The sequence below is a fragment of the Aquarana catesbeiana genome, linkage group LG03 (assembly GCF_042186555.1).
Source record: "Aquarana catesbeiana isolate 2022-GZ linkage group LG03, ASM4218655v1, whole genome shotgun sequence".
NCBI lineage: Eukaryota > Metazoa > Chordata > Amphibia > Anura > Ranidae > Aquarana > Aquarana catesbeiana.
The window spans coordinates 587484439-587512097 of NC_133326.1; the positions used below are offsets into that span (position 1 = coordinate 587484439).

General features: G+C 43.3%; 1 protein-coding gene across 4 annotated transcripts in view; it reads left to right on the plus strand.

Annotated features, from left to right (window-relative positions):
- The window catches only part of SLC23A2 (solute carrier family 23 member 2), a 308554-nt gene that overhangs the window by 189872 nt on the left and 91023 nt on the right, over positions 1 to 27659 (plus strand). For all 4 annotated transcript variants that reach the window (XR_012242995.1, XM_073622040.1, XM_073622042.1 and 1 more), the window contains 2 exons: positions 5350 to 5466; positions 27445 to 27602. Coding sequence is in view for 3 of the 4 variants with exons in the window: in XM_073622040.1 (XP_073478141.1) it covers positions 5350 to 5466; positions 27445 to 27602 (275 nt within the window). In the remaining variant the exon portion in view is untranslated. The remainder of the gene's footprint in view (positions 1 to 5349; positions 5467 to 27444; positions 27603 to 27659) is intronic.

A 27659-nucleotide genomic window follows, 5' to 3' on the forward strand; every position in this document is an offset into this window, starting at 1 on the left:
AAATAGTTTTATTTATATATTTTTCTACTTTTACTTCACCAACTTAGACTATTGTGTTCTGATCAATCATGTATAATTCAGATTAAAAAAACATTGAACTAAAGGCTGTAATGTAACAAAATAGGTAAAAAGCCAAAGGGGGTGAATACTTTTGCAAGGCACTGTATCTGCCCTGTTGCAGTGGATTTGCACAAAGCAGCCCGGATCCTCCTCCTTCTGGGGTCCCTCTTCTGTGATCCTGGCCCCTCCCTCCTGTTCAGTGCCCCCACAGTAAGCAGCTTCCTATGGGGGCACCCGAGTTGAGTCACAGCACCCAGTGTCCATTCAAACACAGAGCCCCGACCCGGCCTTGCCCCCTCTCACGCCTGATTGGCTAGCTGACTTTTATTGACAGTAGCGTGAGCTAATGGTGCTGCTGCTGGGTCACAGCCAATCAGGAGGGAGAATCTCGGGATGGCTGAGACACTCGTTGACGTCGCTGGACAGAGAGGAACCTCAGGTAAGTGTTAGGGGGCTGAGGGGGGCTGCTATACACAGAAGGCTTCTTATCTTAATGCATAGAATGCATTAGGATAAAAAACCTTCTGACTTTACAACCCCTTTTAAAGTGGTTATAAACCCTCACATATACCCAGTGAAGTGAACAGCTTCAGATGATACATGGATAGGAAACAAACCATCTTACATAAGTTTTACTTGTTTATCTGCAGTCTTCTTCTCTCTACACCCCTTCAGAAGGGCAGACCATGTTAAAAATCTTTCTTCATCTGTCAGGAGCACAGAGGAGTTGGCGGAGAGACTGCAGTTACAGTATGTGAGAGCTGATTGGAGGAAAGGAACCCCCCCCCCCCTCTCTACACAGCAGAAGAACTGTGTTCTGAATGGACAAGCTGTCTGCTAAGCTCAGATTATCATATGATTGCTTTGAAATCTGTATTTTTTTGTCAGATTTTCTGATCTGATCGGCTTTAAAGACCTCAAAAGCAACTCCTCCTATTCATATTAAATCAATCAGCATTTTTTTTCTTTTTGTTTTTTGTTTTTTTTATGTTTTCCCTAGCGGCACTTATGAACAGAAAGTAAAAACGGGCCCCAGAATGTCTAGTTTGATGAATCTTGACCTTTGTTCTCATTTTTCATAAATTGATTGGAGACGTACAGTGTCAAAAAGCCTGGAAATCATGTTATCAGAACAGAATGTCTTAATTAATCTTGTCAGACAAGGCTATTTGGAAAGTGCCAATGTCGAGGGCATCAGCAGTCAGACTGAGCAAGGCAATACAACTGTGTTCTTTAAATACCACTATTACATGGCACTTTTTAAATCATTGTACTTGTTTGTTTTATTAGGTCATAATCATGTCTCGTGGTATTTAGTAACACCGCCCTGTAGAGCATAGGGCAGGGGTAATTGCACCCACTGACCTGTGATCTGCTTTCTCACCTACATCAACTGCAGTATGTGAGATGTGCAATACTATGAAATATGAATCACAGCATTGTGCTTGTTGTAAAGGCCACACTAAAGTGAAGGGAGTGAAATAAAGCAGAGTTTGAGAACAATGATATGAAAAAAAAGACGTTTGGAAAAGAACTTTTGGCCCTGCTCACTTCATGCTTCTTATTGCAGCTCGATTTATATCTCCGTGCCGTGCTTAGAGCTTCTGGGGTGCTGGACATGGGATGTTGTGATTTCAATAGTCTCTCTAATTTCCCAATGCTTCAATAAACCCTGAAAAGTCTTATAAGACTTCCGATGTTGTGAAGGAAAAAGCCATCAGGAATTTATTGTGATCTATATATTCTAGGCTAGGGGCTAGAGGAATAATGCCCCATCATTGGTGTCGATGGGAGAAATAGTGCCCAATCATTGGTGCAAATAGATGGAATAGTGCCCCATCATTGGTGTCAGTGGGAGGAATATTGCCCCATCATTGGTGTCAGTGAGAGGAATAGTGCCCCATCATTGGTGTCAGTGGAAGGAATAGTGTCCCATCATTGGTGTCAGTTGGAGGAATAGTATCCCATTGTTGGTATCAATGTAAGGAATAGTGCCCCATCACTGGTGTCAGTGGGAGGGATAGTGTCCCATCATTGGAGTGAGTGGGAGGGATAGTGCCCCATCGTTGGTGTCAGTGGAGGAATAATGCCCCATCGTTGGTGTCAGTGGAGGAATAATGCCCCATCATTGGTGTCAGTGGAAATAATAGTGCTCCATCATTGTTGTCAGTGGAAGGAATAGTTTCCCATGGTTGGTGTCAGTGGGAGAAATAGTGCCCCATTACTCGCGTCAGTGGGAGGAATAGTGTCCCATAGTTGGTGTCGCGGGAGGAATAGTACCTCATTATCAGTGTCAGCGGCAGGAACTATGCCCCACTGTTGCTGACAATGGGAGCAATAATGCCCCAAGGGCCGGAAAAAAAGCAGGCAAAGGGCCACGTTCGGATCCCAGGCCGCAGTTTGGAGACCACTGGTCTAGGCTAACCCTGAATGGCAGCTGCAGAATACACTCCTCAGCGGAGAAACATTTTGCCTGGGTTCATACTGTAGCGATGCGGGAACCAGCGAAGAGGGGATTTCCCTCACTTTGGAACCTATTTTTCTGCCGTTTCTAAAGGACAGGGAGTAAAGGGAGATCAATCCAGTGGGACACAAGTGGCCTGTCAGAGGTTTTAGGGCTGGTTCACACCAGGAATTGCAAAGGGAACGCACTGTGCTTTCCTGTGTGATTCACATGCGAATGGGGTGCAGAGCGATTTCGAATGGGCTGAAATCGCACCGTTCCACACCAAAAATCGTGCATGCACTACTTGTGGAAACTCACTAGTACTTCTGTACCATGCAATCCAGTACGGGCAAACGCACTGGGTTTGAGACCTGCGTTTGAGGTGCCATTTGTGACGAACACAGCTGTTAGATTTCTACCCTCCTCACTAACTTGTGACGAAGGACCGGCCAACCTCACACCACGCTGTCTCTTACATAACAATGCCACTCTCGGCTGCGCCCAGCACAAAGATTTTCCAGCTTTCAGGACCAAAATCTAGATGCCAGCAGCCTGAGAGCGATTGTCACTGGGCTAATCAAACAATTAACTCTTTAACTGCCACCACTGACGTTTGTGAAGTGTCAGAACTTCCATCAATTTAGCAATACTAATTATTTTTTTTTTCCCAAAAAGCAATACCAATTATGATTTCAGAATAAGCGTCTGTAACACACACTGCCACCACAGACAGGTCTGCTCAGAGGCCTTACCATAAACAGTAGCGCTCTTCAAGAGGAAGATTCAGTTATAGCTTGCATTAAGCGCTTTAGAGACAAGGTTAACACTTTTAAAAACAAGGGTTTAATAATAAAAAGGTCAAAATTGGTGCAAATAAAATATTTACAGAAAAGATGTTTCAAAGAGATAAAGACAATATACAGCCACAAAGAAATGAGGTAGAATTGGGGAGGAAGAATGCTTCCAATTAATGTCCGAGGGTTGATCAGAGTTTGATCGATGAGCTGGGTAATCGGTTCTCAATCTTGGCAGATGTTCCTGCTTGGATGTTAAGAGGAGAACTGACCATTGTCTTGGCTTCTCCTCTTTTCTGTCAGGTCAAAGGGGTGTTGACAGTGACCAGTGACCAATAGTCTGGTCATCTTGTTTAGGGGTTGGTTACTGGGAGGTCTCTACATTCATGACCATGTCCCAGGTACACTTTGTGATACAGACTGTGAATATCCATATTATTGTTCAGCGTGAGATTTTCTTCAAAACAGATATAAACATGCCAGGTCTCCAATGTCTAGTTTACCTAGGAGGAATAAGGGGTACCGGTGGTTTCCCATATGATCCGACATAGGGGTGTCATATTATGGCTGTGCTATTATTAATTTCGAAGTTATGAAACATGCTGAAATTTCAGAACTAAACTAAATGGTTTGAGCTTTATGTGGATTGAGGCATTTACGACCGGTATCTGTTGGTTCTCTGGATTGAGAGGGTGACAGTTTTACGATAGGCCTGGACATCCTGCCAGGCTGACATTAGTTGTTTTCACAGGCCTAATCCTGGTTCTCTATGTTGAGATAACAGCTCTTTTGAAGTGTTTGGAGTTAAGCCTATGAATTCCCGAAATAAGAGAGGAGGGAGGGGGTTCAGATTTCTACTGCAATGTTTAACTGTTAGCCAAGACTGTCATGGCTGCCATGAGGTTCCCCGACAACATGGCCACTAGCTACATCTTTTCATGTGTCCGGTACGTGATATCATTACACCATTAACTTAAATATTGACACCCGCTGCAGATCGTAACTGCAGTGCGTTTGGAACACGGCATTTTTGTGTGAACTGCCCCTTAGATTCCTACTCTATCCAAAAGGAAGACAACATTTTGGCTTTAGATCTACATTGTTACCCAAGAAACTGTTTCTTTGACAGAAGCTGGAGCAGTTGTTTAACGATTCTTAGGTGTATAAGGCTCCCTGTTTGTATTGTAAAATTTAATGACCCTTTGTGTTTGATTGTTTTAGGAGTTACTATTAAACTCCTGAGAAAACGAAACCTTTTAAAAAAAAAAAAAAAAAAAAAGGTTTTTTTTTGTTTTTTTTAAGCCTAGATTGGATCTGGATTATTTTTATTTTGGTAATTCAGCATATCAAAATTTTATTTGGGTGCTTTTGTTTATTATGATCATCTAAGATGTGAAGCACTTGGCAAAATGATGCTTTAATTGCTATAAAGCTCATTTTGACTCCTGATTTTGCTGTGTTGTTGTAGGTGACACCTACAGGTTATAATTGAGTACTGCATGTTTTGTAACAATTTAGAAAAATATCTATCTTGAAATATTCTTCACTTGTCAGTATGTTTCTAGTTCAGGATAAAAAAAGAAACTTATCAACTGAAATAGCTGACTCATGCATGCTTGAGCTCAGAAATGCTGCTTTTACATGCCTTTTGAGGTTTTTCTTTTCTGCCAGTCTAAATGCCCCTCTATGTTGGCCTATGTGTCCATGCACACACAGGAGTTTAGAGGCAGGAGCGTTCAGAGGGAAGAAAAAAAATAATCACTTGTGTGTTCGGGAGAGGAGCTTTTTAGTATAAAAAAACACTGAAAAGTGCCTAAGCCCGCATTAACGCTAGGCGTGTTCCAACGTTAATGCATTCTAGTGTCCAGAATTCTGGCCAGTAGAATGTATTAATGCCAGACGCGGGAACGCCCATGCAAAAAACTCACTTTTTACCACGTTTTTGCTGCTTCTAAACTGTAAGAGAAAAAAGTGTCAATAGCATACAGTGTGCATGAATCCTAAAGGCGTATATGGTTTATTCATTGATGGTCTCTTTATTTAATATAGAGCTCGCTGGCAGAGACGCTGGACAGCACAAGTAGCTTCGACCGTCAGCGGATGGACATGATATATACAGTGGAGGATGTACCCCCTTGGTATCTCTGCATCTTCCTGGGCTTGCAGGTATGTTGGCTTTGATATTCAAAAAATGAGACCGGCCACCCTGTGGCTTTAATTCACATAAATACTGTAATGTAACTGCATTCCATTTGCTCAGTGTCTTCCCCCCAAAAACAGGCCTCTTATAGCTGCAAGTAGCCTGACTGTCTGCTCCATGCTGGGCAGTATTTACAAGCTCCAAACAGAACAGAGAAGCAGCTGGGTTGTAAATATTCCAGTTAGCTCACTGGTCAGCATGATAGTCTGATAAGGACAATCATTATGCATGATAGAGATGCTGAAGGCATTAGGCTGCACCTTTTAGAAGCATTGAGAGATTGGAGAGAAGGCAGACTGTCACATACCTTGGAACAAACTAACACCAGACAAGTCTACAGCAGAGACAACTGTTCCAGCACGCTATGCCTGACACAAGTCTCACATTATTATTATTATACAGGATTTATATAGCGCCGACAGTTTACGCAGCGCTTTACAACATTAGGGCAGACAGTACAATTACAATACAATTCAATACAGGAGGAATCAGAGGGCCCTGCTCGTTAAAGCTTACAATCTAGGAACATGAGTCATTTCAGTGTCTATGGCTGATGGGGGTCTGTGGACATTTTTATTATTGCCCTTAGCTATTAAAACATATTTCATAAAAACATTCTGGTTTGTATGGTTTCAAATATAGTATATCTTACAGCCAAAATGCCTAGGGCGAACATAGACCATATACAACATGATAGTGCATGTACAGTACAGAAAGTGGTATTCCCAGTGGTATTCTGACACTCTACATGCACTATCATGCTGTATATGGTCTATGTTTACCCTAGGCATTGTGGCTGTAATATGTACGATATTTGAAACCATACAAACCAGACTTTTTAATGAAATATTTTTTAATGGCTAAAGGCAATAATAAAGAATTAATTAACTTTTAGGCTTCATTTCCACTAGTGCGACTTGTCATGTGACTTTGGACACATAAAGTCACATCACAAGTCACAGCCCATTGATTTCAGTGGCACCGGTTCCCATCTATCCGACTTAAAGTTGCAGCGACTTTGAAAAGGTTCCTGCACTACTTTGATGCGACTTTTGATGCAACTTTGATCCAGAGACTATAAAGTTGTATCAGAGTTGCACTCAGTCTCATCAAGGTCTTACGCTAAATTGCGCGACTTTGGGGTTGCAATAGTGGAAACGTAGCCTAAAACTGTAGTTTTGTGTATGTTGGTTGCCTCTAAAAAGAGAAATTTTCAGTGTGGCCTTGTGGGAAATGTGACCATGTATGAACTGGTTTGTATTGCTTGCCTACATGTACTCTATATCTGAACAGCCTTAAGCTAGCCATACAAGCATGGATTTCTCTTTCCTCATCCACAATAAACACCATGAATAGAGGAATGTCTAGTGATGTCTATTGTATTCTCAAAGCCATGAAGCTGCAGCTGTCTGAATAGGATGCAGTAACTGTTCAACCAATAATTTTATTGAGCCAAGTGATATCGACAAGTTCAGCTATGGCTCGAATTTCTGGCTGTTCAGCAGGAAAATACTGAAATTCAAGCTGTGTATAGCCAGCTTTAAAATGTAAACTATGTATGTACTATGATTAAAATGTTTTACTTGGCTTATCTAAACCAGCTATTCTCAACCAGGGTTTTGTGGAGCCCTTGGGTCCCTCCAGAGGTTGCTAGGAGGTTCCCTGATCTGTGGCCAACTGACCTTTCACCTGATGGTGCCTGAAAATTTTGGGTCCAGTGCAGTGGCGGCCGCTCATGCAGGGCACAGGAGCACCCCCCCCCCCAAATCCATGCATATGGCCACCTAATCTACATAAATGATTCCGGATGGATGCACTTCCAAAAATTCTTTTATTGAAGCTTTATAAGACAAGTGGTTGACAGATGGAGCAGGGGACAAAAAGGTAGATGCGTTTCGTGCAAATGTTAGCGCTTAGTTATTGCCAGGTAATGACTAAGTGCTAACATTTGCGCGAAACACATCTACCTTTTTGTCCCCTGCTCCACCTGTCAACCACTTGTCACATGAAGCTTCAATAAAAGGATCTTTGAAAGTGCAGCCGTGCGGAATCATTTTCTTATGTTGCACAGCATGTGAGCTGGGCTAGAACCTGACTAGTGTGTGTGGGGATTAAGCAGAGACTCACTCACATGGAGCGGCTTTTCTTGTTTCACCTAATCTACATACGGGGCGCTGGACGAATGGATCCCAATATGGGGTTTTTTTTTGAAGCGCATGATTAGAGCGCGAGGCTCTAATTTACTTCAAAAAAGGGTGGGCTCGGGACACAGAGCACTGCACCCCAAACCCACCCACTTGCGTGATGATAGTGAATTAATATTCGCTATTGTCTTCCTCATCCTCCTCCCGGGCCAATCAGGAAGCCCCAATTGGCCAGGAAGTCTTAGGACTCCCTGGTCAATCGTGTCTCAGGACACACTTTCCTGTACCTGTTCGGCTGGGAGGAGAATGTCTCCCTGTATGCTGCAGACAATGCCGGGAGAATCGGTCAGAGTGGCCCCGGCTCTTCCTTTCCCCATGCCACCATAACGGTAAGGCATCTGGCACATTTCTGCCTGGCCGGAGAATCGCCCCCGTTCGTCTCCCAACTCTCTGGAGTTGGTAGTTTGTGGCCCCCCCAAAATATTAAGCACCAACTGCCACTGGTCCAGTTTCACTTGTCAGAGCTAGCAGCATGAATCCAATGCTCTTTTGAGCAGTCTGTAAGGGTGACAGGCTGATCACTGTAGGGTAGCATTTTTCCCACTGGTCACCAATGTAAGGGACGTTCTTCCCTCTGATCCCAATTAGGTAAGTTTGGCAGGGATTCTCCAAGCCCAGACAATTATTTCAAGAGTTCCTCTGTTCTAAATTTGATTTGGTAAAGCACCATGTATCGTAACTCTTTCAGACACTTTCTGTCTCTATGCACTTGCTCCATTGTTGGCTACACATCATTGTTCTGTATTGGTTTTCTGAGAGTGACAATGTTGGGCCATCTTTTACAATTACATTAACATTACATTAAGTTTAGAAAAAAGATGATACCAAGAAAACCGTGCTACCCTTGGGTCACCACCACTGCGCTAAAGTGCAAAATAAGTGAATGGTTATGTATATGTAACCAACTCCCCAAGCTGCCACTTTAAAACATAAATTCTATAAAACATATATTAACTTGCAATAGTGATAAAGAAAATTAATATAAAAAAAATGACACTTGAATAGTGATGAAATAAACGTCCGTTTGTACAACCTATGTCATGAATACTTATGATGTAATCATATAAAATCACCCTGTGTCAATATTCAAAGTGCTAGTATAAAGTGCAAAAAGTCCATATATGATGAACACCGTGAATGCTGTGCAATCTTCTTAGATTATCCACCACACCACACGTGCCAGTGATTCCTCTCCCATCAGACTCAAAACTCACCGAATATCAATGCCTCACACTCTCGTGTTTTGGCAAGAAAAGCGCGCTAAACCTCGTAAGTGGGTTTAAACGAGTGATCCAACATCCACCCGTGTATACCAGGTTCAATCCACATGTAAATAAAAATGCACTAATAGTGTAATAACGTAAAACCAAATTTAATAACCACTGTGTACACTTCAATCATTGAACTCACATAAATCTCTTTAAAACGAGCAAAATCCACAGCAACTTCACATAAACTTCACATCAAATGCTCCTGTGTGAACGCCCAACACCAATGAATAAAGGTTCGTAACACTTTTTTGGGGACCAGTGACACAAATACAGTGATCAGTGCTAAAATAAAAAGCACTATCACTGTATAAATGACACTGGCTGGGAAGAGTTTAACATCAGGTGGGTTAAATTTGTTCCCTGTGTGTGCTTTCTAACTGTAGGGGAGTGCTTTGACTAAATGAAAACAGAGATCCATGTTTCTGCTTAGCAGAAACGTGAGACCTCCATTTTGCGTTCTGGCAGAACAGCGATCTGCCTTGTTTACATAGGCAGGCCGCCGTTCTGCTTCTCTATGAATGATCGCCAGGTTCCCGGCGGACATTGCGTCCGCTGATTGGCTCCCGCTGTGTCCAATCACAGGGGGAGCGGGGCTCCAGCGGTGTGCCCCAGAGCTGAAGAAGAGAATCACATACAGTTACATGATTTTGCGCTAAAAGGCCGCCCTACCGCAGTATATGTACAGTGGGCGGTCCTTAAGTGGTTAATTTGCAGAGATTTCCTCACTTCATGTTTTGGTTTTTGGGACAGGAAGTGAAGGGAAATCTCCCCGATGGGGCTCAAATGGCAAAAAAAAAGAAATAAAGAAAAAACCTGACAGGGGTTATTAACAAAATACTCTGGACATAGATTAGACAGTACAAAGGTTTAAAACATGAGCTCCAGTTTACATGATACGAGACACGATAGATTGGATAACAAATCAGACAATTAGTAATGTATTATGGGAGGTATGCATCCGACGATGCTACCTGTAATATTGAGCATGGTTATTCTATCCGATGTTGGAAAAAAACCCCAATGCATTTCAGCTGATCCCTGACATGGCAACACGCAAAGCTGCTGGGGCTTTCATGTATATGTCCTTTGATTCTGATAATTAGACACTGTGCATTCCCTCTTGGATGCTACAGCGGTCCAACGATTCCAATATAGAATTGAGGTGCCCTGTTTCTCCCCTTTTCCTCCCTCCGGCTGCGTGCGTGGGGGGCACTTTGTATCTGTGACCACTTGCAAGCCTCACGGTTCGGTTTTGCCTCCCCATTGAGGGTGCAGGCAGGGACGACTTTTCAGCAGAATCCAGGATCATAAGTGGGGGAATCTTCTGCTTTCTTTTATGCTTTTTTAAAGAAGTCTCCGGAAAAACTAGTTCACGTGGTATAGAGGAAATATAAGGACTCCCTGAGGAAGACCATGACCCATCAAGGTTCAAATGCATTGGGGTTTTTTCCAACATCGGATAGCATAACCATGGTCAATATTACAGGTAGCATCGTCAGATGCATACCTCCCATAATACATTACTAATTGTCTGATTTGTTATCCAATCTATCGTGTCTCGTATCATGTAAACCGGAGCTCATGTTTTAAACCTTTGTACTGTCTAATCTATGTCCAGAGTATTTTGTTAATAAAACCTATTTTTTTATATAAAACTTTTTCTGCTTTAAATTTGCTGCAAAAAATCCCCATGGGGAACCTTCATTCTTTTTTGCAAATATTTGTCTCGGGGTGTGCAGCCTTATCAGACTCTTTATAGGTGTCATCCTATGTTATACCTGACAGGGGTTATAACCCTCCATTACTTTATCTGAAATGCAAAAAAAAAGTTTTTCCTATAGTTCTACTTTAATCTGAAACATATGAGACACAATATAGCAATACACGGACTGGTCCATTCATTCCGATTTAACAGCAGTCCTATGATCATCTTTTAGGGTTTCGTTTGCATCAACTCACCTTATTTAGGTAATTTAGCGGAGTCTTCTCATTAGAAATCTGCTGTCTCATCTAGGATTGAAGCCTGCTCACTGCTGGTCTGTCCCTAACTGTGAATATCAAAGATGAGCCTGAGAAATGACCATTTGTATGTGCCAGCCCAATTACAACTGGATAATATACTAACCTGCTCTATTTGAAGTGCCGCTTTCCTTGATTGCTGTGAAGATATATGCAATGGACTCAGGAGAACATTAGGAAGTGTTGGAATTTATGGCGAGTATTTCAGAAACTGACACTGCCAACTCCCCCGACGGAAGCCGAGCTATCAATGGAATCATTAGTGACAAGGTTGTCTCTTAAGATAAGTGAGGACTGAGATAAATCTCCATGGCTGACGCTATGGTCATACCCCCCTAGGAGAAGTGAGTTAGTCAGCTTGGATTATATCAGGGTTTAGTCTGTATCTATCCCTGTATAAATCACGCCTTACCAGGCAACATTTCACATGGGACCTTACAGCTATTTGTGTACCGCAGACCTTGCCGGACTTTATTTACTTTGCATCATCTTAGTCATTTTTTACCTGCAGGTTTATTTCAGTGGCACATTCATCATTTCTTACGTTTGGAATCATTTTGTAACCTAAAAGAGGCTTCATTTATAAGTGTTCTGCTCATTTCCTTGGCCTCTCAAACACTGAACTGTTAGTAATTATTCTATTGTGGGTATCAGTAGTTTGAATACCAAAATGAGGCATTTTTTTCTATACCTAGATGTACACGGGAAAAAGGCTTACACTAATTATGGACTTTGATGACGAGGACAGAAAATGAAAGTGACTGTAAAGGAAATTTTTTTTATTAAAAAAAATAAATAACAAACATGTCATAACTACCTGCTCTGTGCAGAGGTTTTGCACAGAGCAGCCCCGATCCTCCTCTTTCTGGTTCCCCCGCTGGTGCTCTGGGCCCCTCCCCCTTGCCGAGTGCCCCTATAGCAAGCCGTTTGCTGTGAGGACACTTGTGCGTGCTCGCCCCCAAGCCGGTGTTATGACAAACCCGGCAGAATATCGAACCACGTCACTTCCTGTGACGTGGAATCGGCTGTTGCTGAAAAGCACACGCGCTGCGCATGCGCACCGCATCATTTGCGCATGCTCAGCGCGTTGTTATCGCTGACGTCAGGATACTGCATGTCAAACTCTTCAACCGACGGCCATCTTGCTACACCCCGCACTCGGCCGTACTAAACCTGCAGTCCAAAGGCGCCATTGGACATCTTTTTGCACCCATCCAACTCTTGCATTTCACACTTATTTTTAGCACTAAACTAAGCTTATGTAGTTAAATACTGTATTTACAAATCCGTATTACTATTTTCATGTTGAATTTTAAAAGCAGCGGTGTTATGTCAGATTAGCAAACCTGTCAGATCTGCAGGATTGCTGCTGCTTTCAAAATTCAATATCTAAATAGTATCAGGTACTTGCAAATACTGTTTTGCACTATATAAGCAGAGTTTACTGTTAAAAATAATTGTGAAATGCAAGAGTTGGGTGTGTGTAAAAAGATGTCCGCTGCCACCTTCTGACTGCAGGTTTAGTACTGCCGAGTGTGGGGTGTAGCAAGATGGGCATCAGTTGAAGTATTTGATATGCAGTGTCCTGATGTCAGCGATGACTCGATGATGCGGTGCGCATGCGCAGTACGTATGGTTTTCAGCAACAGCTGATTCCACGTCACAGGAAGTGACGTGGCTCAATATTCTGCCGGGTTTGTCATTTTGTCAGAACACCGGCTCTCTGCGTCCATAAGACAAAGATAGCGTGGCTCAGCTCCGTCCCCCTGCTCCCGCCTCACTGGCTGTGATTGACAGCAGCGGGGCAGCTGCACACTGAAGGTTTTTTTTTACCTTCATGCATAGAATGAAAACCTTCAGCCTTTACAACCACTTTAAGTATATATTTTCCAAACCAGAATTACCTCCTCAATTTCAAAATGCTAATGTTACCCTTTATGGAAAAAGCAAGATTCCAGATTCAGGACTGAAGAACACCCAGACTATAACTTTAGGATTTCATCTAAGGCTGACCAGATTACTTCTTTTTCTTTTTGATCAGCCAATAGGCTGATGGGAAAAAATGAATGGACTCCCCAATCCACACAAGCGAGGTGGATGGCGGAATCCTCCCTGCTGTGCCATTGTATGATTGTGGGACTCCTCTGCTATCAGAATACACTGACGGCCACTGGTTGAGCAGAATTGTTTTAACATTCCACACATGGTTTGAAATTTGGCTGGTCTCTGCTGAACTGGCCAAATTTCGATCCATATATGACCAGCTTAAGGTCACATTCACACCATTGTGCTGCAGTAATGTGTGACAATGCATTGTGCTTGCGTTGCTGCGATATGGTGTAATTCATTGTGAATGGTACCCAACACACCACCACAAATGCAGCACCGCTCTGCACAGTGCATGTTCTTATCAGATAAAGTACAGACTGCAATGTTTTTATCTGCATTACAGCACACAGCTTTGTGGTGTGAATCATCCCTAAAACCACTGATTATGATTTTTTGATACAGATCAAGTAATCTTTAAGGCCTTGTTTACACCAGAGTGATTTTCTGCTTGAAGCTTTTAGCTCTAATATGCTCAACAAGCCAAATCCCATTCATTTCAATGGCACCTGTTCACATATGAGCGTTCTGTCACCTGAAGCAAAATGCCTGTCGCTCAAAATAGTATATGAGCTATTCTTTTTGGCAGAATACAAGCATTTTTGGCCCCATAGACTTCAATAGAAATGCCTGACTTGAGTGTTTTGTCGCACGTTTTCTGCTCAAACAGCAGCTCTCCACCCCTAATTTTCTCCCCTTCTCCTCCCCCTAGTGACTTCTATTGGCTAAACAAAAGTTTTAAAATGCTTGGAATACACTTATAAAATTCTTGTAAAAACACTCAAATAAAAACACCTGAAAGTTAACTCTGCTCAGGTGTGAACAGAGCCTCAAGCTGGGTAAGGATGAGCTCAGGCGTGTTCATAAACAGCACGTGCGGAGCCTGCCAAGAAGTTGGCACTGGGAAGCGCTAATCACAGGCCGTGAGACATTTCCCGATCTCTGCAGCCACACATCGGGACAATGTCTCACTGCTTGTGATTAGTGCTCCGCAGTGCCAACTTCCTGGCGTGCTCTGCACGTGCTGTTTGCGAACACGCCTGAGCTCATCCTTAAAGCTGGGCATAGACTGATTGAAATTCAGTTCAGCAGATCTTCCGAAATGTTGGAAAACATTGATCAGTGGCTGCAGCCGCATTTTTACATTAATCGGAGCCGTTGTAAGAATACAATGTCCTGGTGGGGAGGGGGGGGTTGGGGTTCCTTCATCCACTTTTCTTTTGAAGATGGAGGTGAACAAAAAAATGCCCAACTGATCTTTTCTAATTCTGGGAATATATGACATAGAAGCTGTTCCCAATAAAATTCTGACCTTTCTATAGCAACATTCAGGACTGAAACTACTGATCTGATGGTAAAAATACACTTATAAAACATTTCAAAAAGTCAGGATTTTCCTTCACTTTGTAGAGATTTTTTTTTCTCGCTTCCTGTTGTGCCGCTGGGACAAGAAATCAATGGAAATCTCCCCAACGGGATACAGACAGACAAAAACAATCCTTCTGGACGTTCTAAGCATTCCCTGCTCTGTACACTACTAAGAAGCCAGGTTTAGTTTTGGATCTACTTCTATAAAGCTTATAGGTCCTCCTACAGATGGACCATGAGATGTCTGTAACAACCTTTAGTAGGGTTGCACCGATACTAGTGTCGGTATCTTGTCGATACCGAGTAATTGCACAAGTATCGGTACTCGCGCAAATGCAACGATACCTGAAACCGATACTTTCAGGCTCGGTTCTTTGAGCTGTCAGTGGGTCTCCCCTGTTGACAGCTGAAGTGTTAAAGAAGTCTGGTAATTGGAGCTGTCAAAAAAAGCAGCCAATGTTTATTAACAACATTGCTCAGCCACTGAAACACTGAAATAAAAAGAAACATTGTTTCTTTTTGTATCTTTCTGTTTCTTCATCTGCAGATCAAAAGGATGAACAAATATTCAACGGTTTAACCCCTTATTAATCCTTAATTTACTCTAGTCAGCCTTAATTCCCTAGTCTCCTCCATTTAATTATTATTTTCTTGCTTTTTTTTTTTCACATCTATTTTATAAACAATGAAAACTTTTTTTTTGTTTGCTTTGTTAGTGAATATTTTTACACATATTTACATATATTTACACATTTCACATTGAAAAAGTGCAAAATAATAAAAAAAAAAAAATCAATTTCGTTTGTAAACATTTCAGTGCTTTGTACCGTTGCTGACAGCTGAAGTGAAAACAAAACGGTTGCGGTAGGTATCGGTAATTGGTATCGGCGAGTACTAAAAAAAAAAGTATTGTTACTTGTACTTGTGCATCCCTAACCTTTGGTAAAAGTGAAGTCCACTTCTCTACACCCAGAGCTCCTCTGATTCTGAAAGCACACTATATTCGATGCATCAGTCCCGGCTAAAATCTGTTTATCAGATTGATGCTGTTAAAGTCGGGTTTATTTTATTTTTGTATTTGGTTTCTGGGTGAAGTGGGGTAATAGTTATGTGAAGAATGACGTTATATTAAACTTTGCTGTGTGTTAGAATGCTGATAAGAAGCGAGAACTGGATGCCCTTTCATTCATAGAAGGTGGCATTTGTGCTTCGCTGTTCTTTTCCGCTGTTCTCCCATACAATGTAATCACTGTTTACCCCGGAATGTCAGTTGTGACTACATCTACATCCTCTCATAAAGTTGTTCTGCTCTGCCTTGATCTTATATGGGCTTGTAACTAATTGAGGACAATCAGTGATCATTTATTAACTGAATTGACTGCACTAAGCCAAGCAAGCAACTGTCATTTTTCAGTTTGGTTCATATTTTATTGAAATATTTACAGTATGGGAAATCCAGATCTGGTTGTGGCTAAAACCTCCTCCCCACAAGGAGCACTTGATCTGCAGTTTAGTAATTAAAGCTGGATATAAAAGACACAAATGAATTTAACTGTGTTCATTAATACAGTATTATATATTTTTTTGTAATACAAGCAATATAAGTAACAGATTTGCTTAAAGTGGAACTGATGGCAATGTTTTCTTCATTTAGGATAGAGTAAGGGAGGGTTAGAATTTTTTTTTTTTGCCATCTGTTTCCCAGTGGGGAGATTAACCTTTCACTTCCTGTCCTATAGCCACAACAGTGTGTGTGATGATCCCTAGTAGTCACCAGAGCTAGTGTTCCCATTGGGAAATTTCCCCTCTGTTCCTCTTCTGGTGATCACTCAAAACGTTGGATTTTCTTTTCCTTTCATTTTTGGTCATAGCTCTCACCAGGACAAATAGGGAGGATGAATCTCCATAACGGGGCTTACAGACACAAGCAAAAACTTGACAGGTGTCTAATCCTTCCCTGCTCCATAAGTGTGCATAGCCTATTGTATATTACAGTGCCCTGAAAAAGTATTTATACGCCTTAAAATTTTCCACCTGTTGTCTTGTTACAATCATATGCGTAAAATTATTTTTTGGGGATTTTATGTGATAGACCAACACAAAGTAGCACATAGTTGTGAAGTGGAAGGAAAATGATAAATGGTTTTCAATATTTTTTACAAATAAATATTTGAAAAGTGTGGTGTGCATTTGTATTCAACCCCCCTGAGTCAATACTTTGTAGAACCACCTTTTGCTGCAATTACAGCTGCAGGTCTTTTTGGGGATGTCTCTACCAGCTTTGCACATCTAGAGAGTGAAATTTTTGCCCATTCTTCTTTGCAAAATACTTCAAGCTCTGTCAGATTGGATGGAGAGCGTCTGTGAACAGCAATTTTTAAGTCTTGCCGCAGATTCTCAATTGGATTTAGGCCTGGACTCTGACTGGCCAATTCTAACACATCTTTGATCTAAACCATTCCATTGTAGCTCTGACTATATGTTTAGGGTCATTGTCCTGCTGGAAGGTGAATCTCCACCCCAGTCTCGAGACTTTTGCATCCATCTTCCCATCAACTCTGACCAGCTTCCCTGCCCCTGCTGAAGAAAAGCATCCCCACAACATGATGCTGCCACCGCCATGTTTCACGGTGGGGATGGTGTGTTCAGGGTGATGTGCAATTTTTTGCCACAAGTAGTGTTTTGCTTTTAGACCGAAAGGTTAAACTTTGGTCTCATTTGACCAGAGCACCTTCTTCCACATGTGTGCTGTGTCACATGGCTTCTCGCAAACTGCAATAGGACGTCTTATGGTTTTCTTCTTGCCACTCTTCCATAAAGGCCAGATTTGTGAAGGGCACAACTAATAGTTGTCCTGTAGACTGATTCTCCCACCTGAGCTGTGGATCTCTGCAGCTCCTCCAAAGCTACCATGGACCTCTTGGCTGCTTCTCTGATTAATGTTCTCCTTGCCCGGCCTGTCCATTTAGGTGGACGGCCATGTCTTGGTAGGTTTGCAGTTGTGCCATATTCTTTCCATTTTCGGATGATGGATTGAACAGTGCTCTGTGAGATGTTCAGAGCTTGGGATCTTTTTTTTTAACCTAACCCTGCTTTTTTTTTTTTTTTTTCCAGAAAACTTTTATTGAAAATTTATATGTATACAGTCCAAAGATCTACATTCCAGGCATTTATAACAAACATATACCTTTACAAGTTCCCTGAGGGCCATGCCTCATCTATACTGTTTGTCATTTATTTTGCAATTTTATACCATTCAGATAAGACCACCCTCACGAAATCTATTACTTCTATAACCAAATACCACTAAGCTCCCGGACTAATCCTCTATAGCAGCCCACCCCACCCAACTTAATTTAACAGAATATCGCAGTGTGCAATCCTTTCAGCCTACGTTAAGTCGCAAGAGTCTATCCATGACTAGGTCCTCCGGGGCCAATCCCGGGGTTCCCAGCCATGGCTCCCACAGTTTTTCAAATTTAATGGCACAACCTCTATGTTGGTATATAATTTTCTCCATTCGTAACATGTTACTCACTGCAGTAATCCATTCCTTAACCGATGGGGGTGATTCAGACTTCCAATGCAACATTAACAACTTGTGAGCCACAAAGAGGGCCCTAGTAAGAGCTTCTCTGGTGTGTGGTTCCCACTCCAACTCGTCCAGCAAATTCAGAATGCATTGTCTAGGGTCCAGAGGAATCTGCACCCGAAACACTGCAGAAAGGACATCTATCACCCCCCTCCAGTATACATGCAGTTTGGGGCAACGCCAGAGCATGTGTATCAACTCACCATGGTCCCTTTTACATCTAGTGCACAAAGGAGTGAGTATCAGTCCCATGGCATGCAATCTATGAGGCGTGTAATATACTCTCAGAAGTGTATATAATTGTGTCAACCTTTGTGTCACATTCAAGGAACAAATAGCAACTGATTGTAGGGCCTCCTCCCACTGATCCTCATCCAGGGGTCCTATGTCCGCTTCCCATTTTCTTTTAACTGTAAGAGGGTGTTTTAAGAGGTACTTGCTCAGTAGTGTGTAATAACACTGGGAGATGAATCCTTTAGATATCTCCGCAGTCTTAAGTTGAGAAATAATGGGAGTAGAGCCCATATGCCACTCAGAGGTCTTTGACTGGGCTATGAAAGCATGTCTGAGTTGCATGTAGTAGAATTGCATTTGTTGTGGTAACCCCTATTTCTCTCTCAAGGTTTCACAAGACAATAATTTCCCATTACTAGTAACTTGAATCAAGTAAAAAATGCCATGTCTCTTCCACCTTTCTGCATGCTGCAATGTGGCCAACTCAGGGTAGGACTCATTTGCCCAGATAGGGCTGAACTCATTGAAGCCTGTTGCCCCTTGTAGATAACTGACTTTGTTCCATATTTTCTGTATTAGGCTATATGTGGGGAAGCATTTTTGGGGTTTACCAAAGGCCGATGCCTCCAGAGCCGTTGGAATTGATTTCCCACCCACGGTATGGAGCATGATACGTTCGGAAGCACTAGGGGATCTGTCTGCTGAGTCTCCCTCCGGAACCATGGTGCCTATCAAGTGTTGCAGTTGTGATGCCAGATAGTACAACCATGGATTCGGGAGTGCAAGGCCACCATCATCTTTAGGGCGTTGCAAATGCTCTAACTTTATCCTGGGGGGTCTATTTTTCCAAATTAGTTCACGGAATATAGCATTAACTATCCTGAAGGTCTTCAGTGGGATCACTACTGGGGAATTATGTAGCATGTATAGCAATTGGGGCATCAGAATCATTTTAATTAGATTCACTCTGCCCGCAACTGACATACACAAGGTATTCCACGTTTTGACCCGCAGGCGAAATCTGGCCAGTAGCGGGGAAATATTTAGTTGATCGTAGTCCCTGATTCAGGGTGACGCCCATATCCCCAGATATTTAAAGGAGGCGGCAACCGGGATATCCCCCACTCGCTCTCCATGTTGTAATTTGACCTCATCTAGGGGCATCAGGGCAGATTTAGTCCAATGTATTTTCATGCCTGAGAATTCCCCAAAACGAATCACTGTTTCCATCAAGTTCCTCAGGGATTGCTCCATGTCCCCCAACAGAATCATTGTAACATCGGCATAGAGGATCACCTTCTCCTGTCTATCTCCATAGCAGAAGCCTGTGATATCCCCATGATCTCTAATCTTTAACGCCAGTGGTTCTATTGCCAGGGCAAACAGCAGGGGGGACAAAGGGCACCCCTGCCGCGTGCCCCGGCCTAAGGTAAATGAAAGTGACAGTCTGCCAGCCTCTCTAATCACTGCTTGAGGGCAGTGATACAACAAGGGCACCCAGGCAATGTATACGTCACCAAAGCCAAATCGCTTCAGTACCTCCCAAAGATCAGGCCATTCCACGCTGTCAAAGGCTTTCATAGTATGTAATGACAGAAGAGCCCTGTTACCCTTATTATCAGCATGGGATTGCATGTTAAGGAATAGCCTTCTTAGGTTTATCGCTGTGGACTTATTGGGCATAAATCCCGCCTGGTCCGGGTGTATGACTGAAGTGATTACCTTGTTTAACCTAAGGGCTAGTATTTTTGCCAGTATTTTAATATCCGACTGAAGTAACAATATCGGCCTAAACGAGGCCGGATCTACTGGGTCCTTCCCCTGTTTTAAAATCAACACAATATGGGCTTGAGACATAGAAGGTGGAAGGAAATTCTGTACCCTAACTGCATTAAACACTTCCAACAATTTGGGTAGCAATACCTCAGAGTAGCGTTTGTAAATCTCCATGGGGATACCATCCCTCCAGGAGCTTTACAATTAGGAAACGCTGCCACCGCAACCTGCAGCTCCTCCAGGGATAATGGAGAATCTAACTCCTTACATTGAGAAGTTGAAAGTTGCGGGAAAGCAATTTCATCCAAATAACTATACAATTCTTCAGAGCTATGCACCGAGGCCGGGTGATACAATGCTTCATAAAACTCTGCTAGTGTTTTTAGTATTAAATCAGGAGAGTGTACCAACTGCCCCCCAGTGGTTTTTATGGTTCCAATAACTGGAGATTTCTGTTCTGAATTAGCAATTCTAGCCAAAAGACGACCTGTTGTTTCCCCCTCCTCAAAAAAAGCTGTTTTGGAAAAAAACCTCTTCTTTTCCGCCGTCGAGGCCAGGAGGTGCTCATAAGCTGATTGAGCCGCCTGCCAAGCCCCCCTAGCGGAATCAGTGGGATCCTGCACGTATTCCACCTCTAGGGAATGGACCTGTACCTCCAGAGCTTCTCTAAGAGCTTCAGAATGCTTTTTAACCTTGGTAACCTCATTGCTTAGCAACCGTCTTAAATAGGATTTAAATGTCTCCCACTCGGCCAGAACAGCGGCTGAGTTAGGCTGGTGCTTAAAAAAATTCTGGATGCTCCCCTCTAGTTCCTCGGGGGATGTAAACAGCTGAAGCCAAAAGGCATTAAATTTCCAGGGTGCTTTTTGAGAGTATAGAAGCCTGTGTCACAATAAGGTTTATTACCATATAGGAGTGATCCGATACACATCTGGGTTTGTAAGAGATGTCAGAAACCGAGGGGAGCATAGCCGAGTTCCCTACAGCTAAATCTATCCTGGATAGTGACCTGTGGGTTTTTGAAAAGCAGGAGAATTGTTTAATTGCAGGGTTTCTGTGTCTCCATAAGTCTAACCATCCCAACTCCTGTAATAGCCTAGCGAGAGGTGTTACCCTGCATGGAACCTGTAGACCCGGAGGTGGATGCTTGTCCAAACCGGGGTCCAGCCAACTATTAAAGTCCCCCACAAGTAGCATAGGGAGGTTCGGTTTCCCCTTCAAAAACTCCAGGAGAAGCCGAAGCACCCGGGCATCAAATGGAGGAGGTATATAAACACAGGCCAAAATACATTGCAAAGTACCAATGCGACAGTGTAAAAACACAAACCTCCCCTCTGAATCTATTTTAGATGTATATTCCTGATAGTCCAGGGATCTGTGTATCACTACACTCACACCCCGAGAAAAGGAGGTGCGAGTGGAGTGATAGGCCCATCCTATCCATGCATATTTCAGGCAACTCTTATGCCCCGTACACATGGTTGGACTTTGTTCGGACATTCCGACAACAAAATCCTAGGATTTTTTCCGACGGATGTTGGCTCAAACTTGTCTTGCATACACACGGTCACACAAAGCTGTCGGAAAAGCCGATCGTTCTAAACGCGGTGACGTAAAACACGTACGTCGGAACTATAAACGGGGCAGTGGCCAATAGCTTTCATCTCTTTATTTATTCTGAGCATGCGTGGCACTTTGTCCATCGGATTTGTGTACACACGATCGGAATTTCCAACAACGGATTTTGTTGTCGGAAAATTTTATAGCCTGCTCTCAAACTTTGTGTGTCGGAAAATCCGATGGAAAATGTGTGATGGAGCCTACACACGGTCGGAATTTCCGACAACAAGGTCCTATCACACATTTTCCGTCGGAAAATCCGACTGTGTGTACGGGGCATTAGTCTTCACAGTCAAGTGTGTTTCCTGTAGGCATAAAATAGCAGGATAAAACTTTTTTAGACAAGTAAATATCATTGTACGTTTAAGGGGGGAGTTCATGCCCCTAACATTCCAATAAATTAAAGACGAAGATCCCGCCATTGTAGAAGCAAAGACATCACCGAGCTGGGGCTTTCAATATTCATCTGTATGGTAAGTCCATGGGGGCAATGAAAAATAGGGATGCACTGGGCTGTTGAATTGTCTAGGTGGCAAGTAAGCAAAACAAGGTAAGTCTCTGGACTGTAGGATAATGTACACTGTGAACGACAACAAGGCACAACGGTGCCATCAAACTTTAGATCCATTGTAGTAGGGTAATACCATGTCGGGCACACCTCGCTGACATTAGTGCCCGCCAGTATGGAGCAAAATAGTAGGAACATCCAAAACAACTTCGCCAACCGGGCAAAGCCTTGCCTGGCAACACAGCCTAAAGATAGGCCAACTGATTGTTCTCGCATTGCCAACGAAACAAAGAGATGTATAGACAAAAAGAAAGTCACAGTTCTCTTTCCCAGCATTTCTAAAAATGAAATATGTCCCCGGCAATCAAACAAGGGAAAGAAGAGCCAAATATGTTGAAGGATGGCAATGAAGAAGACAGGTATGGGCAACAACCTAGCCATATGAAAATTGCAGCATCCTGACCGGCTGATTTACTTGGTATCCTTGACTGCATGTCAGGGTCAGTCACCCTCTGCATCCGCCCGATGGTGTCGCAGGGCTTGTTCATTGTGATCCAACCACATAACTGCTTCTCTAGCTGACTCAATAAACTGAGCATGCCCGTCTGCCATCACACGCAGTTTAGCCGGGTAGAGCATAGCGTATGGTAATTGCAGGGCTCTCAGACGTTTCTTGACCTCCCCGAAATTTGCTCTACTTCTCTGCACCTCCGCGGAGAAGTCAGGATAGAAGGACATTCTGATGCCATTGAACTTAATATTCGCCTTCTCACGTGCACAACGTAATACAGCTTCCCTGTCCCGGTAGTGTAGTAGCTTGGCCAGCAGTGACCTGGTAGGGAAGCTGGCCTGGGACCCTGTGGGCTCTCTCCACTGCGAACAAGGGGGAAAATGCATCACGGCCAAAGATCTCAATAAACCAATTTTCCATGAAGGTAGTGGGGTCTTTACCCTCGGATTTTTCGGGGAGCCCCACAATGCGAACGTTATTCCTGCGTAAACGATTTTCAGTGTCCTCAGCTCTATTATATGTGTCTTGGGCCATGCGGTGTGCTGCTCTGGCTTCTTGAGCAAGTGGAGGTAGTCTGTCTTCTATGTCACTCACTCTGCTTTCCACTGCTGTGGCTCTTTCCCTGACCTTTTGCAGGTATTATCTGAGAAATTACATCTCTTCTCTAATGCCCCCCAACTGATCTTTCATGAAATTGACTGCAGCTGTGCACATATGAACTGCTTTCAGAATTTCAGCTAATGTTGGTTGCTCCAGAGTCTCTGATGTATCTTCTGGGGGGGGGGGGGGGGGCGAGCTTCATCCTCCATGAAGAGGTTAGGAGTGCTAACTGTGTCCATTTCCCAGTCTGCTTGTGCTGGCATGTCAGCCTCGGCGGGTTTTCCCTCTTGTGCAGAGGGCCGGTGGTGGGTCCGGGGGGTACTGGGACTCGGTAGGCAGCTGGGGGGCCGAAGAAAGCAGGATCAGGGATGCCGGGGAAGGATCAATGAACGGATCAGGCAGGAGCTGTGAGAAGTGCGTCCTCTCACATGCCGGTCTTGGCCACGCCCCACCAAACCCTGCTTTAAACTTCTTCACAACTTTAGCCCTGACCTGTCTGGCCTGTCTGGTGTGTTCCTTGGCCTTCATGATGCTGTTTGCTCACTAAGATTCTCTAATGGAGTTTGGGGTGGAGGAACTTGACTGGCCTGCACAGAGTCCTGACCTCACCCCGAAAGAACGCCTTTGGGATGAATTAGAGCAGAGATTGCGACCAGGCCTTCTTGCCCACATAAGTGCCTGACCTCACAAATGCACTTCTGGAAGAATGGTCAAACATTCCCGTAGACACACTCCTAAACCTTGTGGACAGCCTTCCCAGAAGAGTTGAAGCTGTTATAGCTGCAAAGGTTGGGCCAACTTAATATTGAACCCTATGGACTAAGACTGGGATGCCATTAAAGTTCATGTGCGTGTAAGGCAGGTGTCCCAATACTTTTGGTAATATAGTGTGTCATAAGTCACATTGTCCAGCAATGCAGATTCACTGTCAGTAACCATGTTTAAAACTTTTTTTTCTACATTTTCTTCAATTACTTCCCGGTTTCCATGCCAAGGCAAATTATGTCATAGTTCCCAGGAGTCTCCAGGAAGAGAGGAGGGGCTTTCTCAGCTAAGCACACCCTCTCTTGCTTGCATGCCTCAGCTTCAGCCTGCTCTCTGCTGAAAACGCCCCCTAGCATTTTTGGCTGTGGCCAGCTTAAGGAAGGGCAGATGATTTATGTAGCATTTACTTCCTGGAATTCATCTGCCCTTCCTTAAGCTGGCCACAGCCAAAAATGCTAGGGGGCGTTTTCAGCAGAGAGCAGGCTGAAGTCCGCTCTCTGCTGACGTCAATGGAATCAGTCCAGGCACCGCGTTATCCCGACAATAAAGTCTGGATCCGCCAGGTGCCTGGACTGACACCCGTCTCAGCGAGCCGCTGAGAGACTGAGGTGGCCACTCCCCGCCCCTCCACGCTCAGAGCGTGGAGGAGCAGAGAGGAAAGCTGCTGATTGACAGGCAGCAGCTCCCTGCTCGGGGAGCTGGAAGAACCGAGCCATTTGCGATGTTCAATCGCTCGGTTCTCAATGCAGAGACGACGGGGGACAGATGCAGCATCGGTCCAATGCTGCATCCACCTAGGTAAGTATAATGGGTAAATGAAAAAAAAAACATACTTCTCTTTTAGGTAATAAAACCTTAAAGAGGAGCTCCAGTCTCCTAAAAAAAAAAGAAAAGTCAGCAGTTACAGTATCTGTAACTGCTGACTTTTAATACTGTATAAGGACACTTACCTGTCCAGGGATCCAGCGATGTCCACACCGGAGCTTTCAATCGAGTTGGGGTGCAGGCGCCGGCATTGTAAGTGAGGGAAAACGGCAGTGAAGCCTTCTGGCTTCACTGCCGGTTTCCTGCTGTACTTTGTGATTGGGTCGGCAGTCTTCTGGGATCTGTGTGTGTTCCAGAAAGCTGCGGGGGAACATGCTCGTAGATCGCCACGGTGATCTGAGTCGAAAGTCGCAGCGGGTACCCGTCAAAGCCGCTCCCCCCCCTAAAGGTGCCAAATGTGGCAGTGGAGGGTGTAGACAAGTGGAGCTTCCCTTTTTGGTGGAACTCAGCGTTAACCAAACTTTCTCAATACCCAAGTTGCAGCTATGGAGCAACCATTGAGTTATCTGCAGTATCCAGCAGTGATGACAGTGGCTCAGTTTGGTCTCCTTCACACCATCCTGTACACTAAAATGCTACAGTCTAGTGTAGGGGGCAGTACATTGCATTTTTAAAACTTTATTGAAGTGTTACAAATTTACATTTCAAGTTCATTCAGTGGATAACTGCAGCATGTTGCGACGCCGCATGGTAAGCGACTTGTGCTGCATGAAAATGCACAACATTGTGGTGTAAACTGTGTTGATCTGCACAGATCTATGTGTCTTAGCACTGAGTCCCAGTCCAGCCCTGGTGGGTGGCAGGTGGAAAGTATGGTGGAACGTATGTCCAGTCATTTGCAGGCACTCTTTGGATGTTGTGACAGCTGGCAGTGCCGACTGTCAGAATACGATCGCCCCAGTGGAAAGATTGTCCATCCATGGTATTGGTGTTTTCAGGTTTAGTATGAGTGACTTAACCAGTTTAGCTTTCATTGTCCTCAAATCACTTTTGTCCCTGGGCTGGCTGTGTTGTGCAATGTCATAGAATGCCGAAGCCATAGCCCCCTTTCCTGGAAGTAAAGGATTTACAGATATTTTCCAGGGAAATAGTTCTCTACATCAGTGTTCACCAACGTGAGATCAATTCTACTTAGGGATGGTAATTAAAAGGACGTGGCTGCTTTCTAAATAAATGTGGACCATGTTGCAAAGCAGCAAGCTGAGGGATACTATAAATTTTTATAAGAAAGAAGTGGAAGCAAAGCAATGCGATTAGTTTAATTGAATTGTTAATGTTGATTAGGTATTAGGAGATGACTCATATGAAAAACGAACCTACACAGTAATTGCCTCTATAGCTGCGTTTAAAATTATCTGGAAGCCCTCTGTTGATAAGATTTTCTCATAGATTTTTATAGGACATGGCGATTTTATTTTTTTGCTTTTACAAACGCAAATATTGTTTAACATTTTAAAGCAGCCTTTATACCAGAAATGAAAGTACATCTTATAGAATTTCATTATCCTCCTTCCTTGCACTTTCCTACTGACACCAATGATGGGTCACTATTCTTCCTACTGACACCAACGATAGGGCACTGCTACTTCCACTAACACCAACTATGGGGCACTATTCTTCCTACTGATACAATGATGGCAAACTATTCCCTCCACTGACGACGGCAATGTGGTACTATTCTCCCCATTAAGACCAGTGGTGGGGCACTATTCCTTCCATTAATGCCAACAATGGGGCACCAACAAAGGGACACTATCCCTCCCACTATAACCAATGATAGGGCACTATTCTTAGCACTGACCCAAATGATGGGGCACTATTCCTCCCACTAATACCAATCATAGGGCACTATTCCTCCCACTAATACCAACCAGAGGGCACTATTCCTGCTACTAATACCAATGATGGGACACTATTCCTCCCCCTAATGCCAATGATGGAGCACTATTCTTACTCCAACTGACCACAGGTGTAATTTTTTTTAGTCCCATTGATCACCAAGCCTGGGGCATATTCTTTTTAGTTAAGTTTCCAAACTTCTGCCAAGTTTTTATTGCGACATGTGTCCTTATTGGGGAGCTTTCCCCCTTTTTTCTATTGTGGTGACACCCGGACAAGAAATGATTGTGGGGATGTCACAGAGCAATGAAAACCTGACACATTTTAAACCCCTGCTAATTAAATGCTCTTTTGTTGCTGTCTTTGTTTCTCTCAAGAAAGATATCCTATATATATATATATATATATATAAATAATGATATGTCACCAGGACAGCAGGTGAGAGTAAATCTCATGACAGTAATACAAATTGTTGTATTTGTGTTTCTAACCCCCATGTACAAGACGTAAGAAATGTTGCTGGAGTTGTGATTTAATTAATTGCACATAATATAAATTATAATGTTATAAATTTAACATTATATTACAGACTTACAAGTGTTTTCACACATGCATGCCTATAATGTTTTTTTTATCACTTGTAAAGTATGTATTGTTATGCACAAAATCAACCTGTAAACCAATGGAGAATTTTTATTTCTTGCAGCACTACCTGACATGCTTCAGTGGGACAGTGGCTGTGCCGTTCCTCCTCGCAGAAGCCATGTGTGTTGGCTTTGACCAGTGGGCAACCAGTCAACTCATTGGGACCATTTTCTTCTGTGTAGGAATCACTACCTTACTTCAGACAACTTTCGGGTGCCGGTGAGACTACAAACTTATACTGATATGTTTTGAGCTCCAGTTAGGTAACTTAAAGTG